Source organism: Rhodnius prolixus, unplaced genomic scaffold (assembly GCF_049639745.1).
Source record: "Rhodnius prolixus isolate KJV_2025 unplaced genomic scaffold, Rpr scaffold_38, whole genome shotgun sequence".
Taxonomy (NCBI): Eukaryota; Metazoa; Arthropoda; class Insecta; order Hemiptera; family Reduviidae; genus Rhodnius; species Rhodnius prolixus.
Window position 1 is genome coordinate 142626 of NW_027411598.1, and position 21094 is coordinate 163719.

Sequence of the window (21094 nt, forward strand, 5' to 3'; positions counted from 1 at the left end):
AGATCTCGGGTTCGAATCCAGCTGCTGGCCCTTAGATTTCTCTTCCTAGGAGCTTCTTACGGCTCACTGTCCGGTAATGGATAGTGTTGTCTATAACGAGAGAACACTGTCCGGAGGCCGGCAGTGCACTGACAAAAGCTCCGGGCGCCAATAACCTCAGATGTTGACGCGCCTTGAATTATATATATATATATATATATATATATATATAAAAAATAGTAACGTTTATAAGTCTATTTGATTTATCTTTGTAACATTTATACGATTATGTTGTTTTTATAATTTAGAATATCCCTAAGATGAAGAAAACATGTTGGGGCAAATTGAATAAAAACCATTGAGAAGACATCATTATCATCATTGATATATACTCGTATATATATAGATGTACATATATATGTACAGAAGCAGACTCTAATCAATTTTCCTTTATAAAAATCAATTAGCTGATTTTGTTTTAGGAATTTTATATATTTTTGTTTAGTCGTTATATGGACGTTTACGAGGTGTTTTTTTTTTTTCTTAAAATAAGCAAATAAAATGACTTAACTGATAAGGAATGAATTCAACTTCTCTTGACTATTTTCGTATTTTCAAGGCATTTATTTAATAAATATTCCTTTAAATGCAACAATGCCCCGCAACGATAATTGGTCGACCAGACCAATTAAAAATGTTTAAAATTAATTGCACTAGCGTGCTCTGTTATTTATAACAGGTAGGAAGGCTTAGCAGACAGGCCGGTGAAGAAGGTGCCGAGAGGAGAACTGCCGAATCTAAATTAGCTGATTTAGAAGCAAAGTTGGAAGAAGAAGTGAAGGAGAAGCACCGTCTCACATCTCGTATCAACGCCTTAAGTGAAGAGTGTCGAACACTTGCTTCAGACTTGAAATCGGCTAATAACATTATCGTAAGTAGAGAGTTGATCCTAAAAAGGGTTGATGCCATAATATTTTGATTATATGTGAGACAAATTAATAGGAGAAATTATTTCTGTCACAAAGGTAAGGTAACATTAATTGTTTTCAGTTTAACTGAAGGTATGCAATTGCGTGTAGTATTTATCAACTCATTCACATAGTGTTAACACCTAGAGTGGTTTAATGAAGGCCTGATCATTTCACGTACAACTTGGTAACAAATTGTCAACCTTTAGTACTACTGATGTAACATTGAAAACAAAAAATAAAGAAGTCAAGGTATTAGTGTAGGAATACTTTCTACTTCTCTGGATTTACAAACTGCTGTTGAACTTGAAAAAAAAAACAAAAACTTCTTCCAGTTTCCTGTAACATTCTAGCATCAACATGGAGAATTTTCTGGTATTTCGTAGAAAAGGGATTCACCATTACTATTCAAATTTTGAATGAAACTGCTCGCATATTTAATTCTACATATATATATATATATATATTTTTTTTTTCTTGCAATATTAGAGGTTAAGGAGAATGCCACAAAAGACATTTTAATTTTATTTAAACGTAAATTTTATAAATACTCCACGAAAATGTAATATAAAAATTGAATTATATATATATTTTTAATATAAGTCAACTTTACCAATAATTATAAAGTTTATTATAACTGCATATAAACGGGGTTAAAATTAAAAAACAACCTCTTCAAGCTTCTGACTTATTTTCGCCATTTGTAATGTTTACATGAACGGTTAAAACCCCCCATTGTCCATTCCACTTGGGTTTTCGATTGTAACACTCGCAAGCAAGTGGAACGGGCAAAACCGCGGTCGTGAGTGTGATCGTTGTGAGCGCTTAGTGGAACGCACCCATAGTAGAATGTTAGGTTGGAATCTGCTCTAGGACAGTACTAAGCTGAATCCAAACAGCTGAGGAATGTTTTAGGATTATGGTAAGCTTTAAAAAGAGCGCCAGCTGCATTAACCCAGCCACTAAACGCGATCAGTTGGACGCCCGTGTTTGTCTTAGGTCTAATTTAAATCTAAATTATGAGAAATATTTAATATTTCATGCATAAATAAAAATGGATTTATGTTACAGGAATCGAAAGAAAATGAAAATTCTGACATCGTAAAGAATTTGAAAGATTTCGAGCAAACATTGCAAGAAAAAGAAAGTGAACGAACACGCTTAGAGGCCGCAATTTGTAACGAACGTGAAAATCGTGAACGCAGTGTTGCAGCTCACTTGTCGGCCGTGGAAATTTCTGAAGCTGAATTGAAAAAATGTCAAAGTTTATTAATTGAGGAGAAAAAACGGACTGATGAATTAAGTCGAGAATTGGACAAAGAAAGAACTGCAAAAGTTGATGCATTACTTAGAAATGCTCAAATTTCACAAGATGCTGATATTATTCGACAAAATCTTCGAGAACAACAAACGGAAGCAGAAGAATTGGGCCGTAAAATTACGTCACTTGAAGAAACTCTTTCTGATAAGGAACAGGTAATTAGTTTTCAATATTTAATTTTATTAAGATAATAAAAAAAACTCTAGATTAAGAATTTTTGGTTAATAGCAGTGCTTTATTATACAGGAGCTCAATAAGTTAAGAAAAAATATTTCAGAACTCAGTACACAAATTGGTAAGCTCCAAGAGGAACTGGAAGCCAAAGAATTAAAACAAATCGATGAAGAACATTTTAAAAGTAATTTGATGCGGTTAGAGGAACAGCTTTTCGAGAAGAATAAAGTAATTATTTATATTTTATTATAGGTTTAAGAAATTTAAGAGTAAGAAAAACTTACAGTTTTAAATGTCAAGTATAAGGGTTGATTAAACGCTGAAAAGGTGTACCAATCAGTTAGTAATTACTTCCGCTCGTAATTTCAACCGTTTAGAAATATTCGAAAAAGCAAGTGTTTGACGGAATTATTACAATCGATATCATTTAAGTAATTTTATTGCATTAAATATGCATTATTACTGTTGAGAATTTATTATAATTAAAGATCCTCATACTGGCTGTTTTCATCTACAAAATATTTGTTATAGTTGCACATCATTTAACTTACATTCTAATATATAATAATCTACAACAATCAAACTATTAACCACAGGTTAAAAAGAAAAACAAAAAGAATTAAAAAAATTATGTGGCTTGAAAATTCAAAAACGTTTTTAAAAAAAATGCGTACACCAACATAATACATAATGATTTAGTTTATTTTATTTATATTTTTAAATGAATCGTCGGTTTAAGATCATTCTTCGATTCAATTGATTGTTACTTTACTTTGTGTGGTGGCCATGCGTTAAAAATAATTGGTAATAATTAATCTTGGTTAGTATTAAATAATATAATTTTCTTCAATTACATTCTTAATGAAGGTGTTTTCCCCACAATTATATATAAATATAAAAGGTGACCAGAGTTATATGCTCCACCCACTTGTTTTTTTAACAGCGGAAAATTTCGAAAAAATAAAAAACACGTATTTAATCATTTTTAATCTAGTTTATTTTCAGTGATTGACCCATTTTTTTAAACCCTTGTATCTCGAGATACAGCATCCAACTTTTGCTTTTCAAATGGAACGTTATATTTTTTGTTGCATATTTTTGTAATATTTGAGCTCCTAAAAACAACAAAAATTTTTTTTTGAAATCAGTTAGGTTGTTCAAAAGTTATGGTAATTTAAAATATGAAAAAAAAAAAATTCAGTTTATTGTCAAAATTACGTTATTTTTTTTAAATTAAAGGGACTATATTAAATTAAAATTGAAAAATGAATAATTCTTCATTAAATTATTTAATGAATTATTTATTTGTTATTAACTGTGTGTAATTTGTGCTCTCAAATACTTCTGTAAGACAAATTCATGACTGAAATATTGTTTTGGCTCCGAGATTCAAATTTCAGCAGGAACAAATTGTAACTTTGATTTTTTTCTATTGTATTTTAATGTGCATGTGTATGTAATTATTCAGAATAAAGGGCGTGATGAAGATAAATCAGAAGAATAATTTGGAATATAATCAAAATGAAGTGCATGCATATGTAATCATGATTATGAAGATGTAATATACATATTTTCATTATTATAACAAAACATTTATCATGTTTGAACTGGCCAGCATAAGGTCTGTTACTTCTAATAAACAACACTGTTGTTGAAAATTTAATGCTGTAAAAATTTTTCAAATGATATTTGTTATTATAATTCCATTAAACATATATTTTTCATATCTTTCTTCATGGCTGAAATCACAAGCGGAAGAATAAATGTTGGGCAAAAACTGATTTGTGTACCTTTTGGCGCTTAATCAACCCTTATACTTAACATTTTAAACTGTAAGTTTTTGTTAAGGTTTTAGTATAATAACCAGATAGCAAACAGAATAAATTACATCGATAAAGCTACAAAATGAAATTATTATTATTTTTTAACTGCATGTTACTGCAACTAAAATGATAAAAACTACTGACTGTAAATTAAACTAATTCAATAAATAAAATTGTGCTCATGTTGGGCAGAAACACTTATCTGACAAATTTTTTCATTGAATTCTATGAAGGGAATTTAGGGATAAGAGATTTCCTCGAAAATGGTTTTTATTATTATTAATTATTATTATTTTTTTAATGATTTAAGGCGCGTCAACATCTTAGGTTATTGGCGCCCGGAGCTTTTTTTCAGTGCACTGCCGGCCTCCGGACAGTGTTCTCTCGTTACAGACAACACTGTCCATCACCGGACAGTGAGCTGAAAGAAGCTCCAGGAAGAGAAAATCTAAGGGTCAGCAGCTGGATTCGAACCCGGGACCTCTGCGTGGGAGTCCAGTACGCCAACCGCATAGCTAATCCCTTCCCTAATTATTATTATTTAATTAATAATAAAGTTCATTAAAGAAGAAGAAGAAAAAAAAAACAGTTTACTTGCCGAATAATTTATTTATTTTTTAAATTTTGTAGTTTCATTTTTAATTTTTATTTATTTATTTTAAACAAAAAATGTTGGCAACCTATTTATTACTATAATACTCAGCTAGCAAATACAATTGAATAAGATACATAAATAAAGCACTAAAGTGAAATTATCATTATTTTTTAACTGCATGCTACTAGACCTAAAACTATAGCGACATATATTTAGCCCCCTTTGAATATGTATGTGTAGATAGCCACTGCGATCTAAAGAGATCATAAAGAGCCCTTTATGTAATCATAGCAACAATGAAATTGAATATGAAATCCAAATTTTTGAAGAATTATTAAAAATGCAAGAGAATGTTGTAAGAGAAAATCGTGTATGTTCACGTAAGATTTTTTTTTTTTTCAAAGGCAATAAGGGTATTGCAACAGAAGTTGGCTGATGTGAAGAAAACGTTGCAGAGAGAATTTAAAGTAACTGATAACGGGAGCAGTGCGGACGTCATCAGCAATCATAACACTATCAGTGGACCGCCTATCTCTAATAAAAGTAACGGAGACAATGAAGTAAACTTTCTTTATTTAAAACATGTCATAATGAAGTTTTTGACCAGTAGAGAATACGAGGTGAGTTTAGGTCATCGGGATTAATTCTGTAATTTTTTATAAGATTAGATTTACTTTTTCATACTTCAAAAGTATGAGTTAATAAAAGTTTTGGAAAGAAGTATTGCAATCGTGTCTATTTTTCGAAATCGATCTTTCAAAACAAATTTCTGTTTTTAGAACCCCTCTGAACAATGATAAAAGAGAGAATTTTCAATCGCTTGGTGTGTGTATTTATGTTATGTCTCTTGGCATTTTACTGAACATGACTCAAACTACTTTTTTTTTAAACTTGGTTTATCACTGATAAAGATAGCCTATCATTTTTTATTCTCAACTTTTATCCAGTATGATTGATTCGCAGGATGTACTGGGACGTAGGTTTATCACGGAAGCAGCTTCGTCTTACCAGGTGATGAATGTTAATGAATACAATTACGCTTTCAGTAAGAATCTTTCTCCAATTTAGGGTAGGGCGCAAATGGCATTACATATTCCTCGATTAACATATGTCTTGTGTAAGTACCTATGTCAAGTTAGAGGCCTTCGCACAACAAACAAGTCGGTGCATACGTCCAAGGAAATGCCACTCCAGAACATCAATGAGTCTCCGTGGAGTGCCACCTGAGAAACATACAGCATGGAGCATACCTTTCCTTGAGGGACTATGAATGAACATAGTGAAGATTACCCATGTGAAGATTTGAGACCAACTCTTACCTCAATGTTGGTCTCAAACAATATTCACATGTTTCCTGCGAACTGAAGCCTAGCCATTTTTTGTGTTGTGGTAAGAAGATGTCCACATGCCGGGAGTGGAGCCCTAAGGTTATTTTAATTACGCCTTCTTCTTACAGTATTGCAGGAATTCGAAACATTTCAAACTTGTCTTATGAGATTTCTTGTATTTGATGCTGCGGTTTCGCAGAGCCCGCTAACTTCTCTCTCGTCTGCATACCTAGGACGACCCTTTCTTGGTCTTCTGGTTTGAAGCTTTGTTTCTCTGAAGCGCGAAGAACCCTTCCTATTGTCGAGTGAGATACACCCAGTCTCCTGGCGACTTCGCGTTGGCCGTACGCTTTTTCTGATAATGTTATGGCCCAGACATGTCACTCTCACTCAAATACCTGACTAGAGTTATTAAAAATAAATAAATAAATAAAAAATAAGTGTAAGATTAAAAATAAAATCAAACAAACCAACGATGGAAAGAAATAACTGAAAAGAATTTTAAAAGTAGTAGAGTGGAATTTTATGTAAATGGGATTAATAATCCTAGAGCATTATTTACAATTTATTTTGACTAAGATAACTCCTAATTACAGTATCTATATCCATATACAAAAAAATGTAGAAATATAATTAAAATATCAAGATAAAATTATTTATTATTTATTAAATAATAATTTTAAACTAAATAAATAAATTTGTTTTTGACATGTGTATAATGTCTTATAGGATAGAACCTGCACAGAAATATTATGGCATACACTCTCGGGTGTAAGTTTGATATGGTGGGAGGGAGAACGAAGAACTAAACTAGAAAACATTTATCTAGGGAGTCAAATGTTAGAAAATTTACTCTAGATTGTTGTGTAGAATAAACAATAAAGGAGAATGAATTCAATGAAGTTTGCCATGCAAGTGTGTTCCGGTTATTTTGTTGATAGGCCGTTATCTGAGGACAGTTTTTATTTTTACTTAACTCTTTTCGAATTAATTCACACTCAATGTAAAGATATTAACCATCAAACAAATTGTTGACGTTATTTCAAAACCTCGGAAGTCTGATAACCATGACTTTCAGGAGACGTATAAAACTTTTCATTTATTCATTAACTTTAATATATTTTATTCTGGGTCGCTGTTATAAAACGTTGTTAAAAAAAGTTATAAAAAGAGTTAAAAGTTATAAAGTTAAAAAAACGTTGTTGTTATAAAAAGTTGTTATAAAACGGTGGAACGGAGTTTTGATAAAAAATTGTGGCCAAAAATAGATATTAAAAAAAGGTAGTTAATCTCGATTTGATAAAATTCAGCCTTACGAGGTTTTGAAAAACGACACTTCCTTATGTTGTACGTACTGCTTTACTTCATAATCCTTACTGTTTAAGCGAACTTTTATTTATATATTTATTAGGGTACAACTACGACTTCAAAGTTATATTCAGGAAATTAGAACCTCTTTACTGTCCTTTTTTTCCTTGAACAAAGTTGTTAATGCCTTTTTGAGAGTGTCTTACAATTGTTGTCAAAACTTGTGAGAAGTTTCGTCGTCGGTAATGGCGCTGTATGATACAAACAACTATATTGTTATTTTTTGCCCTTGACTTTTATGAGGAACAGTGATAAGGCAGCTTCCATGGCACTTTCGGAGTCAATAAGAATACATTACTCCTTTTGGAGCACTTTAATTGTGGTTCTTAAACATTTCGTCCTAGGAAAGTTTAAAAATAAGAAAGCGAATGCATAGAGACATCCACTGTTTGCTGTCCATGCATTTCTAGCTCTAAAACTGATATCGGTTGATATCAGCATATTAGGAATTATTATGTAGGTAAATAGCATAAAGAAAATCGCTGGATCCATTTTTGAAAAAGTCTCTTTAATAAGTCAAAAATTCACAATGTAAATCTCATTTCCTTGAAGGATTTTCATCTCTTGGTTACAGTTGTGTCCCTTGGTAGGTCCAATCTAAATGTAAAATATCAACTTCCTGAGATTTTTAGTTTTGTGATATTTTGTTTACACACCCACCCTCACCCCCCGCATACACAAAGAGAATGAGGAAGTGTGAGAGAGACGGTGGGAGTGAGGGAGAGTGTATTGTGCATTTTATAAAAAACACATTCTTACTTACTAGTGAGAACTCCTCCGGATATTTCTGTTGAAAACTGGAAATTGAATATTTAACATAATCGCAATACTTTCCTTCCCTAGTTAAAGAAAATAATATAAATTAGCGCTGCTATTTATATATTATTTTTGAATTTACATGGACACATTAATTGGAAATATTTTTGAGAATTTTTTTTAGACTGTCTAGGGAGTTAGATTTCTAGCTCTAAAGCTGGTTTAGGGCGCCTGGGAACTTAACACAGATCATAGAAGCCCACTTCAAAAGATAGCAACGCTACTTTCGGGTTTGATGACTGTTTCTAACAAAGCCCGACTCAGCATTTTCTACTCAGTACACTTGTTGTAAGTTGAAAGAAGTCTGCGACGAGTCTGACCATTTTTATCCATTTAAGTTGCAATTCTAGTTTTATTTCTGAACTGTTTTAGGCTGGCTAAATGATTCGTGCTTCGTAATATTCATTCGCTTTAGCGTTCCTTCATTAACTTAGATCTGCTAGTATTTATTACATAATTTTCTTCATAAAGTAGATTTTATAATCATACAATAACTGTTTTTCCCCTCAGGCATTACATCTGACGAAAGCCGTGGCTACATTGCTGAAACTGTCCGCAGAAGAGGAATGTCTGTTAAAGGATACAATTGACTGGAAAATGTCGTGGTTTAGATCAAAACCTCGTTTAGAAGACTACACCCCGAGGTGATATAACCTTTAAGTAGTGTTTACTTTCGCTGGAATTTTTTTATTTATTTATTATCTCTAGTGGCTTTTAAAACAAACCAAAATAATTAGAACAAAAGAGAACAAAAAATAAGCATATTCGCTCTCCTGATTTTTATATGTAAGAATGTATGAATTTTAGATGAAAACAGTTCATGAAAATTTGTAATTCATGATTTAAGTTCAAGTTTACTTTTGGATATAGATAGTATTCTATTAAAAAAGGTTGAAAAAAGTAATATGTATATAAATATAAATAGCGAAAAAATTTGAACCATTTGCAAAACACAAATCCAAAAATGAACCTAAAATATGAAAACAAACTGTTAAAAGTAATTTTTTTATTTTAAATTTACTTCATTGTTGCCAAAATCTGAAAAAAAAAATCGATTTGCGACCCGCATGTTGCAGCGAATTTAATAATGCAGGACCAAGTATGTATGTATTTTTTTATTGTTTATAAACATGAAGTTATAACAGTGAGTTTGCTTACAGACTTGAGATAAATTTTTTAAACTTAAATGATTTTCTTAAGAAAAAATATAAATAATTAATTTTGCATTCATCCTCTATTACAAGCAACCGTTCAATATTTCTGAATTTGGTGTCGTTCACAGATAAATATTTACTGATATGATCATTTCTAAACATTGAGAATACAGGGCACTCCAGTATAAAATGTATAATGTCATTTGTCTGATTCAAATCACATAAATTACAAGGTTCTTCACTATTAAATTTACAAGTTACATTAGTTTTCATTCGTGTAAGTTATTATTCTTGGGTTGTTTACCCAATTATGGAAAATTATGAAAAGATTGGTACAGTAAAATAAATAACTAAACTAAAGTTACCTAACTAATTTTTTGCATGTACCGATCAATTATTTATCTATAAATTATTAGCTTCGCCAAGTTGTAGGTTAGACAGAGTAGCGTCACACAATTGGTGCGAATTTACGCGCTACTGTGTTATATAAAAAGAAACATATTTTTTGTCATGTTTATAAGGCTAATCAGTTATTGAAATCATTAAAAAAAAAAAAAAAATCAAATTTTTTATTTTATATTTTGAATTTTCCGTGGGAGTTTTATTTTCTTAGATACGTTTTCTCTTATCTTAGATACCAGACGATACTCTACGTGATGTTAACTTGCCTGTGGTCTATTTGGCCTCCACAGCAGACAATCATTTTTTTAATTTTTTTTTCTTTAAAATAAACTTCCCGTAATCCGAAAATTATTTACTTTTTAGATCAATCAATCAGCAATCAGCACGGGTTAAACCAAACTTCAATCCGCCTAATAAGTAAATTATTGTACCTAGTTTGAAACGTGATATTAGACATTCGACGACAAACTAGTTTTACACCTTAAGTTTAATGATCTGATGATCTTCTCGCCAATCTGACTTTAGCATGATCTCATACCAAAATTAGGAAATAAGGTGAAGATGTATCTGCCAATAAACAAAAATTCGGGTTAGAAAAAGTAGTACGACTGCATTTACATATTAGTCCCAGTAGTGTGTATATTTACCTTTAGAACAAAATGTCATCATAATAAACTTATTTAAATACTAACTTTGGATGCAATTAAATCCTTTTGCTTTTTTTAAAAAAAAATCCAGCTCTTAAATTCCCACTGAAATATTGTTCTTTCGTAGCCGTAATTAATCTAAAATGTAAACGTCTGTAATCCAATACTTAATAACCCATAATTATTTTCTTACTTTTACTTTTCGACAGGCAGCAGATTTCTGCATCAGATTGCAAGTCTTCACTGATTCCTTCCCCTAACTCTGCTATTCCCATACCAGCAAATATGTCTTTGATATCTTTTAGGTCCGATCTTCCCTTTGTTTGCAGAAAGTAGGTGTACAGTATAAAGATTTCTTGGGCCATCTTTCTTTCGCAAAAATATTGTTTTCCTTGTCTTCTGCTTTAATCTTCCTCATCGGAGTGTTTGGTAATTTTTCCTCCGTCGATATTTTATGAAGAACTCTAGTAATCCATTGCTGCAACTTTAAGCGCTTGTTTCTGCTTTGAAAGAGCAGGCTTCACACCTATACCACTGAATAGTAGTAGGTTCCACAGCACTATATGTAGTACTCGTACGGCTCACTGCTCGATTTTTTCCTCGGAATAGCAACACGCTGTAGAATACTAACCCAGGATAATTGCATGTGTCTAAATTTCTAATAATTGCGCCAGTAAAGGAACGGAATAGCTATGAGGTTAGCATACTGGACTCCCACGCGGAGGTCCCGGGTTCGAATCCAGCTGCTGACCCTTAGATTTACTCTTCCTAGGAGCTTCTTACAGCTCACTGCCCGGTGATGGGCAGTGTTGTCTGTAACGAGAGAACACTGTCCGGAGGCCGGCAGTGCACTGAAAAAAACTCCGGGCGCCAATAACCTTAGATGTTGACGCGCCTTAAATCATTAAAAAAAAAAAAAAAAAATTGCGCCAGTAACTAGACAATGGCTCTTATTATTCTTAGAACAGTAGTATATTATTTTTTGGGAGTTTGAATTTCATTGCATCTTCATCATATTGATTCTAAAAGATAACAGCTCAAAGAGAGAACAAGGTCATAAAAGAGAGAATATTATTATAATTATATAAATTGAAATATTACTTCAATATCAGAGACAAATATTAAGGAAGGAGAAAACAAAAATCTTGCTAACACTATTTTCACCTTTCTGTACTGTAAGAGGAGCGATTTTCTCAGTCTTTTCATTACTTTGAACACTTTCCTAAAGACGGTTTTGAGGCCTCTTTGAAGAGAAACATTTTTATTGCTTCATATAAAATCATAATACAAAAAGCAATCATCACGATTGGTCCAAATAAATGAAAAGGTATTCTGCATTTATCAACATTTAATTGGGCGAACCAGGTTTTTGTGTCTACAATTTTTAAAAATGGCTGAAAAAATTCATTAACCTTTGCTAATTCTTTTATGTAAATGGATTTATACATTTTATTTTAATTTTTGTCTTAGGTAAGATTTCATAAACCATAATTTTGGATTGGGGTAATTTCATCTAATGCGAACAGTTCAATATCTGTGACATCATATCAAATTTTTTAAATTAATTTTGAGAAACTTAGTTTATAATTTGGAATATTTGCTATGCTGTGTAAACGTTATTGAATAGCTTTTGATTGAGAGCGGCATACTATGTTACATGGACTTAGCTTGGGTGAGTTGAGGCTTCCGAATACTGGAGTGTAAGGGCATCAAATTGTTAGAAGGACATTTATGTGCATATTCATTTTCATTTAAATGTAGTTAATTAATTATAAATACTATCGGATTGTTTTACTGTATCTTTCTTTGAAGAAATAATTCTTGCTCTAAAGATGTACATATGTAATGCCACAAAATGACGAACGGAGATACTTTTTGGCAATCATTAGCAGTTTTGTTAAAAATTACTGTTAAACATTTTGGTTTGTAAAATAACAAGAGGGTCCTGCAATAAATTCAACTACATAGCATATTTGTTATTTCAATTGTATAATTTTGTTTTATTTAATTATTTATTTATTGTTATTTTATTTTGAAATTTTATATATTTCATTTTTTATATGTAAGTGAATATTATATATTAGAAAGTTGCATCCTGACTTTAATATTTACTGTAGAATTTAAATGTTTAATTACTTACAAAAAAATGATTGGCAGATATTTTCCTTAATTTTTTTTTATCCATTTAATTTTAATTTTTCATTTATTTTCCTTACTTTTTAAATTAATTTAATTTAACTTAATTTAATTTCCTTAATTTTTTTCGTTAATTTGTTTTTCTAAATAATAAGATTTATTATTGTCTTATGTATTCAAATGTTACCATTCTGGCAAGAAGATTAGGGATAAGATATTAATGTACACATTTCAAATACCAAGTGTCAACACTCTTGATTTTAAGTTAAGTAGCGGCACAAGAGAGAGGTTTTCTTGTTCAATGTTTTTCCAGAACTTTTCTTCCGTTTTTGTTATCTTAATGTTTTAATGATTTAATAAATTATAATAATAATAACTGTAATTGTAGAGACAGTGATGTAAAAATTGTAGGCTTGTTTATTTTTGAAAGCACCTTAAATTTTAATTGATTTTAACAAAAAAAAAAAATTAATAAATAAAAAAAGGCGCTAATAACCTCAGCTGTTGATGCGCCAAAAAAAAAAAAAAAAATGAAATAAAATAAATAAAAAAACAAACAAAAACAGAAAAAAGATGCAGGTTGTTGATAATATACAAATGATATTGGTCTGCCAATTTCAACTTTACCAAAAACTAGTACCAAAAAAGAGCTTAAATAAAAGTTCAATTTTTCACTGATGCTAAATATAGTTTCTGTCAATACACTTTTGTTTATAATTTTGTTATTTTTGCTTATTGTTTTTTGATTTGTAGGTAGTCGTAAATTATTAATGTAAAACATTATTTAAAAAAGAGTATAGATTTGTAAAAAACAGAATCTTTGCTAATGAAATTTCATCAATCGTTTATCTTTCACGTTTTTTCTGTCTAATTTTGAAATCTATGATTTGCTGGAATGGTGGGGAGGCGTAGGAATGATCAGATTGATATTTGGCCATATGGCGACTCTTACTAAGCATATTAATTATACTCGACTCTCAGAAGAAAGAATTCTATTTTTGAATTATATATGTTAATAAAGGTTGCAGAAATACACATCCACGTATGTACGCTGATTTACTTTCCACATTGCTTTAGTTTTCACTAAATGTGAATTCACTTAATTTGTTTATTATTATTATTATAATATTATTACTAATAGAAAAATAAGTTTAATCTTCAACCTAAACTTATTAAGATTCATTTGTAATGTAATCTTCCACAGCAGAGGAGAGCAGTCGAGATCAAAGGCACATGCTTAAGGCTTTTAATAGTATTTACTTTTGGAGAACCAGTCTTAAAAGAGAACTCAATGCGTTGTTCAAAGAAGGTCCAACTGTAAAGTACAAGTAGTTATTAGTTAATAACATAATTTAAAAAAGACTCAGAATCTTTGTTAATGAAATTTCATCAACTGTTTATCTATCACGTTTTTTTTTTAAGTTAAAAAGCAATATAAGAAAGAGGTTTTCTTTAATGTTCAATAGGCAAAGTGGGCTGGAACACTCGGTTGGAATGAGTCCCTACTTTCCTGACCATTTTGCTACATTAACTTCTGAAACCTGCCGCCTTGGCAGGCCGAATTAATTAGTCCAGGTCGATCTTGAAGCTTAGTCTGGATGCCAAAGGCGGAGAATTCAGATGACCGATGACATTTTTAGAGGTGGCCAGGGCTTAATACGGGCTTTACAGCTAGGTATGTAAGTATGTAGGTTCGTAAATACATATTATTCAATAAATGTTAGTATCTAATTGGGCTTTTGAGTAAAGTATCTCGTAAAGGTGTCCTATTATTCGGGTTGGTCTAGTGAGTGGGAGATCCCCAGTTCGAATCCCGCCTATGACTATTTTTTATTTGTTAGACAAAATGGTGGGTTAATTACGGTTAGGATTTCTGATCTGGTGTCTTGAATATTTTTTAAGGGGCGGGCAGTTGGATGAACTCAAAGAAATAATGTTGTTTTTTATTTTTTCCAGGAAAAAAATAATAAGTTATGAAGAATGCTGCAATTCCTATGGACTGTTATAAGTTCTCGTGGTATTAAACTGTTGAAAATTAAAATCTTTAATCTATTAAACATGCCTAGGTTTTGACAAAATGTCTCTTTGTAACCATTAGATTTTCAAGTTTTTGTGTGGTTAGTTGGGAATATTGTTATGGTTGCATTTGTTGCTTAATGAATTTATGGTAGGCATCATTAAGAGGAAAAACGGAATTAAATTACGATACAACTTTCACAATGACCTTTGCAGTCGATTAGGCATATCCACTTGTAGATGAACACTCGTGGAAACTGATCTTTGTTTTTGCTTTTCTAAACGGCGACATTCACTTCTGGCCAAATATTCGATAAAATATACAGATTACTTGGTATTTGGGATAATCATAAAAACTAAAAAAGACATCAAATCCCAATATACTTTGATAATAAAAATTGATATACTTTTCTTTCTACTAGTAAGGAAATATTACGGATCATGTCAAATTTTGTCGTTTCGATATATATTTATAGATAGATAGATATATCTATATATAGAAATATATATCTATATATAATATATATGTATATATAGTATATATATATATATATATATATATAAATATTAGTATAGGGTCATTCCATGTCAAATCAACACAAAAAAAGACCATTTTTGACCTCACCATCTCGGATTTTCTTGAAATTTGGCACATGTGTACTATTGGTATAGACTTGGAAAAATATGAAATTTTACTGTGATAAGTCAACTGGTTTATGAGTTACAGGGCTGTAAAGTTGCCAAAAATGGGCTGAAAAACAGGGAACCCCGTGTTTTTGAATTACTGTAGAAGCTTTCCTAATTGAGCTACAGACTTGGGATTAGTGTCATTTTATAGCATATATAATGCCCTTTCCTGTGATATGCGACACCATATGGGTTAGGATAAATAAAGTTTGTTAAATTTAAATTTAAAATTTAAATTTTAAATTTTTTAAAAAGTACATATTTTAAAATTTTAAAATTAATTCTATAAATAGCTAGTAGTGTTATGAATCACTGGGCAAAATATTAATTTGGGAGGACAATGGCTTCATTGTTAAAAAAATTTAAGACTACAGCTCCTTTTCATGGAAAATATATTTTAATAAAATTAAAGTAATAAATAAATTGAAAATAGTAATAATGAATCACTGAATCATAATTCATAATTATTAAGATTTAAAATATTGATTTTGAAATCATTTTTAGAATTAATAATTATGATTACAGTAATTATTCATATTAATTATAATATATTATTTTAATGAAATTATGCAGTTAATCAAATTATACAAAAATAATTCAATTCAATATCTTTGTTCAAGAACAGTCTTCTTTGGCTGAGATATCAGCCTCTTTAAGTTGGTTTAAGTCGGCAAAGGGCCTTGTGATTGCGTAGGGGGTTCGGTAAAGAGACTGGCAGCTCGTGCCAGTTTGCAACGACCCTATGGAAATCAAATCCAAACTTCACTACAACTTTTTGAGTGGGCAGTAGAAAACATCACCAACATAGACTTTGCATATTCAACCCAGGAAGACTGTTGAATCTGAGTGTTTTTTAAAAAATCGGTTTGCTCAAGCATTGGCTATTAAAGGAGCACAGCAATACCATGCTTTCATTCCCAGAAGTAAATCCAAAATATTGGTTAAAAACTTTTCTATGAACTCAGAAGCTTGCGAAATGGAAGTTTCAAAATTCCCTGATAATCTAAAATTAGCCGCCATATCAGGTTGTATATCAGTGTAGTCTATAAAGAAACTGGTGGCTTGGCATGGATATGTTTTAGAGAAAAATGAAGAACTTGATGAAGTAAAAGTAACTTTTCTTCATCCAGCTGGACCCTCTAAATCATCTCGCATCCAAGAAATGCCGATATTCTTTGGGTCTCAGTAGTGGATGTTTTGATAAAAATTGATCCTGTGACTCTGACTGGAAGAACTTACATATGTCCTACTAGAAAGTGATGCATGTCAAACAAATGACGCCTTTTCAAGCTTAAAATAATAAAGAGATCCTATTACTTAACAGTATGTTTTACTTTGGACTTATTAGTGGAATTATTATTAGCATTATTGTATTAACATGAATTCAGAGTTGAATTAATCGGATTGGAGCTTTAGTCTTAAATTTTTATAACAATGAAGCCATTGCTGTCCCAAATTAATATTTTGCCCAGTGATTCATAACACTACTAGCTATTCATGGAATTAATTTTAAAATTTTAAAATATGTACTTTTAAAAAATTTAAAATTTAAATTTTAAATTTAAATTTAACAAACTTTATTTATCTTAACCCATATGGTGTCGCATATCACAGGAAAGGGCATTATATATGCTATAAAATGACACCAATCCCAAGTCTGTGGCTCAATTAGGAAAGCTTCTACAGTAATTCAAAAACACGGGGTTCCCTGTTTTTCAGCCCATTTTTGGCAACTTTACAGCCCTGTAACTCATAAACCAGTTGACATATCACAGTAAAATTTCATATTTTTCCAAGTCTATACCAATAGTACACATGTGCCAAATTTCAAGAAAATCCGAGATGGTGAGGTTCAGACCCCGTGTTGATTTGACATGGAATGACCCTATATATTTCTATATATATATATATATATATATATATAGACATGACTTGTTCGTTGTTACTTTTTAATTTACATTAGTTTTCAGAAGTGGAACATGGAATTTTTTTTCACTTTCATACTGCTATTAAGAAGCTACATTTTCAAATATTTGTAGACATGTTTGCACCAAAATAATTATTGATAATTATTTATCAATGTATGTGTATGTGCTAAAATAATCTAAGAAGCAAAGACTGTAATCAATTAGAAATCAAGCCCTTTTCAGTATAGAACATATTTGTTCTATTAATTTATTAGATGTAGTCCACAAAACCTATAATTTACTGAATATAAAATATGGAACTGTTGTACGTTAATAAAGCAGTAATAATCGACATTCAGCTTACTTTTTGAACTGCCAGGTTCTACACGCTTTCAGCTCTATATTCTAAAACTTGTAATGAAATTTTTGACTTCGCGCTTACCACCGGACATCCATGGTTATTCACCTTTTTAATATCAACATCTGATAAAATTCTACAATAGCTCAAGGAAACATGTTAAGTCTTTCAATCATTATCTTAAACGATTTTTTAATTATTATTTTCCATCTGTATACTGTTTCTACAGCAATTTATCTGCAACAAATTTTTGAAATTCTGTGTACAATATATGGAGAAAAACGGAATTAGAGATAAAACTGGTAAACGTCCACACACATATTTTAAGTAAAAAAGTGGCTAAATTTACATATCACATTTTTATTAATATTAACTTCAAAAAAATGTTCTTTGAATATATGCATATTACTTTTGTACATATCGCTTTGACTAAATGTTAGTCATCAAAAATAAAACTATCTATTCAGTATGTGTTGGTACTATATATAAATAGTATGTATTTATAAAAGTACATAAACTTATAAAAGTAGATTATTAATAATAGTAGGAATTATAAAGTGATTAACCTACTCAAAAAAAGGTGTAAAGTTGGCTTCAACGACATAAGAATATAGCAAATTTACTTCAATTCGTAATATGGGAGGGGAAATAATTGAGATTAACAGGATATTACTTGAATAGTGGTAAGTGATACATTAAATTTAAAATTCTAATCCATCATTAATAATAAACTTAAAAAATCAAAACAATCTTAAGTATAATTTAGAAGTAAATTTCAATTAATTAATCCTCTGAATTTAAAAGGCAGGTTTAACGTCCAACTAACATACACGTGTCGTGAACCATAAAAACCAAACTAAGTAATTAGAGAACTAAGAAGGTTTTACTTAACTATCTCCGCTTTGTCAACTATGATTCCTCTCCAAACATTAATATTTGGATTTAAAAATGGGATAGACCAAAATAGTCTACTAGATTTGAAAACAGTTAATTGAAACAAGAAAAAAGGAAAAAAAAATTTGCCATGTTACACACAAATATCTCAATAGATAAAGTTATGAATATTCAAATTTTTTTTTTATGACACAATGAAAGTTATAGTTTTTTTTTTACGAACATCAAATTGTAGCGACCAGATGTCTTTGACCAATATATTTTAATCCTTAGTAAATATACACTTGAGTACAATAGAAAAAATAAAAAAGAGAATTAACTGGCATGAAATTCTTATAAGAATTCTCCAATCAATGGATTAAATGATTTTCAAAATACTCATTTGAAAAATTATGTATGATAAAGGTAAAAGTTTTCTCATAACGGATAGCACCAACTCATTTTTCAATTAAAAAAAATATGTAACCAAAAAACTTTTGAAATATAAACAAAAATGATTAATCTGGAAAAAGTCTAATCAGATACATCCATAACTACTTCTAACATATTGTTTATTTCAATGATATTCATATTATCATGTGAATCAGGAAAGGCTGTATCCTCTTCGGAACGAATATCTCCAATCACTTCTTGTGGAAGATTCAAAGAACTAACGTCAAGTTTTCCTTTTCGGCCGAACATCGCTTCGAAAGGGGTTTTTTTAATTTTTTCATTGTAAGTGATATTTCTTATGTATTGGATAAATCTCAGTCCTTCTGACCATTTATACGTCGCACTACGACACAGCCAACAGTACAAAATTTTATTTATTTCATTATTTGGCTCTTCCAAACTCACTTTTTCATGTTTAACTTGCTGTCCTTTGTCTTTTAGCAGATTAGTTATTTCGATGGCTGTTTGTTCATCGCTTCCAGACTGTAATACACACGGTGTTCCAAAAGTTGTAAATACCTCTAGCAGGGCGGCGGCAATATTTCCAACTTCTTTGCTTTTCAAGGCTTTCAGCTGGACAAATTTGGTAACTTCATCCTCATATACAATAATATATCTATACTCACCATCAGGTTCTTCTTGCATATCGATGAAATAGAATGTTCCTCTAGGTTTCACTTCATTTAACATACCTCGACTGGCTACCTCTTGACTGTTTTTGTTTGATAATACTGCCTTGTCACTTTTCGCGTCTTCCTGCTTAACTTCTTTGTCAAATATGTAGTGATCTCCATCACATTCACACTGTGAAGACGTCTTGGTCGTGCCTTTCCTATTTCCTTTGCACAATGAACACTTTTTGCCCGCTGGTTTTCTATATCGAGCCGGCTCTTTTGCTTTTGCTTGGCTGCGTTCCTTACATACTTTACATAAACTTAAGTAGATGTTAACCGATTCATAAGTAATATTTTTATACCTAGCATTTAAATATTTGATAACAACATTTTTACTACCATGATTTGTTTTCAAATGAATGTTATTGATAATATCATAGATTTCATCTTTGGTAATGTAGTAAATAAGTTTACCTTTTAAGCGCTTATCTCTACTAGGAACTATTAATCTTTCTCTTTTCTTTTCCCTAACTATATCGAAACTTCTCTCTTGAAAGTTATCACATGGTGATGTATTCTTTCCTTTGTTTTTCTTATTTTCCGCTTTTACTTGCCTTATTAAAGCATTGTATTTTGCTTTAGTTAAATATGGACTATTTGATTCTTTTCTTTTGCGCAAAGTAGTATTTAATTCCTTCCAAAATGCAACTTTACTTACTCCTGATTTGGGTTTGTTGGCCATATCATCTGTAGATATATTGTTATTAGTTGTCTCGCTTTAGACATAAAAAATGTGAAGGTCTTAAGGAAAAAGAAGAAAAATTGTCTTACGAAATTCGCGTTAATAGTAAGAAAAAGGTTGACGTGCACATTAGACCCAATTTTTTTTTTACTTTAAAGTAGCCGAAACCAATACAATAAATCAATGTTTTATATATCTAATCTTCAAATGGTAGGTACTTGATTAAACGATAAAAGAGTTCATTAATAATTGAGACATTTGCACTGCACTTCGTTGGCCTCATGTTTATGTTTATCATTCACAACTTTGCCGGCAGAAGCGCCTCGACAGTATTAAGTTGCTTTTGGACGGCTGCAAGTTGAGTTCAAGTTCAGTGCAACCGTTGTTTATTCAACCTAAGCGGTTAAATAGCAAGCTTAACGTAGTTATAGTATATTTTCACTTTTAAATTTGAATTTTGTCTTTTCGTTGCCGAGATGTTTCATAATAAATTGTGAGCACATTATCGAAGTGTTGGTAAAGTTCCTTATTATTCAAAACAATTTGTCGTTAAAGCCTGCTTTCTTTTATGAGTTGAATAATTCAAGATATTGAAGGATGGATGTAAATACATTTTCATTTTCAACAACAGTTGACATGAGTGAAATGTAAGTGTTTTTGTAACCTTTCTTCTTTTTTTTTGTTTATTACAACAAACTTTAAATTGTTTGTTTCACCTAAATATTAAAGTTAA

At 30.7% G+C, this 21094-nt stretch overlaps 3 protein-coding genes across 14 annotated transcripts in view; 2 read left to right on the plus strand and 1 right to left on the minus strand.

Annotated features, from left to right (window-relative positions):
- The window catches only part of LOC141452087 (golgin subfamily A member 1-like), a 29229-nt gene extending 14057 nt beyond the window's left edge, over positions 1–15172 (plus strand). For 2 of the 5 annotated variants that reach the window (XM_074123918.1, XM_074123920.1), the window contains 6 exons: positions 719–910; positions 2019–2423; positions 2515–2670; positions 5265–5480; positions 8883–9016; positions 14178–14387. In XM_074123918.1, the coding sequence (XP_073980019.1) occupies positions 719–910; positions 2019–2423; positions 2515–2670; positions 5265–5480; positions 8883–9016; positions 14178–14277 (1203 nt within the window). In that variant the 3' untranslated portion in view covers positions 14278–14387. Of the gene's footprint in view, positions 1–718; positions 911–2018; positions 2424–2514; positions 2671–3910; positions 4275–5264; positions 5481–8882; positions 9017–12045; positions 13753–14177; positions 14388–14667 lie in introns of those variants that run through there. The other 3 variants (XR_012457217.1, XR_012457216.1, XM_074123919.1) reach the window with 3 other exon arrangements.
- A 2679-nt stretch (positions 15173–17851) lies between these two features.
- LOC141452093 (KRAB-A domain-containing protein 2-like) lies at positions 17852–20657 on the minus strand. The gene has a single exon (XM_074123953.1). It carries the CDS (start codon positions 20359–20361, stop codon positions 19087–19089), a length of 1275 nt encoding a protein of 424 aa, XP_073980054.1. The 5' UTR covers positions 20362–20657; the 3' UTR covers positions 17852–19086.
- Positions 20658–20738: 81 nt separating this feature from the next.
- cnn (phosphodiesterase 4D interacting protein centrosomin) overlaps positions 20739–21094 on the plus strand; it is a 94589-nt gene continuing 94233 nt past the window's right edge. For 4 of the 8 annotated variants that reach the window (XM_074123903.1, XM_074123904.1, XM_074123913.1 and 1 more), the window contains exon 1: positions 20750–21008. In XM_074123903.1, coding sequence (XP_073980004.1) covers positions 20959–21008 — 50 coding nt within the window. In that variant the 5' untranslated portion in view covers positions 20750–20958. Of the gene's footprint in view, positions 21009–21094 lie in introns of all 8 variants that reach the window. The other 4 variants (XM_074123908.1, XM_074123912.1, XM_074123906.1 and 1 more) reach the window with 3 other exon arrangements.

What these genes read in the sequence shown, in the direction of transcription:
- LOC141452093 (XM_074123953.1), bottom strand. Translation starts at nt 20,361, where the DNA reads ATGGCCAACAAACCCAAATCAGGAGTAAGTAAAGTTGCATTTTGGAAG.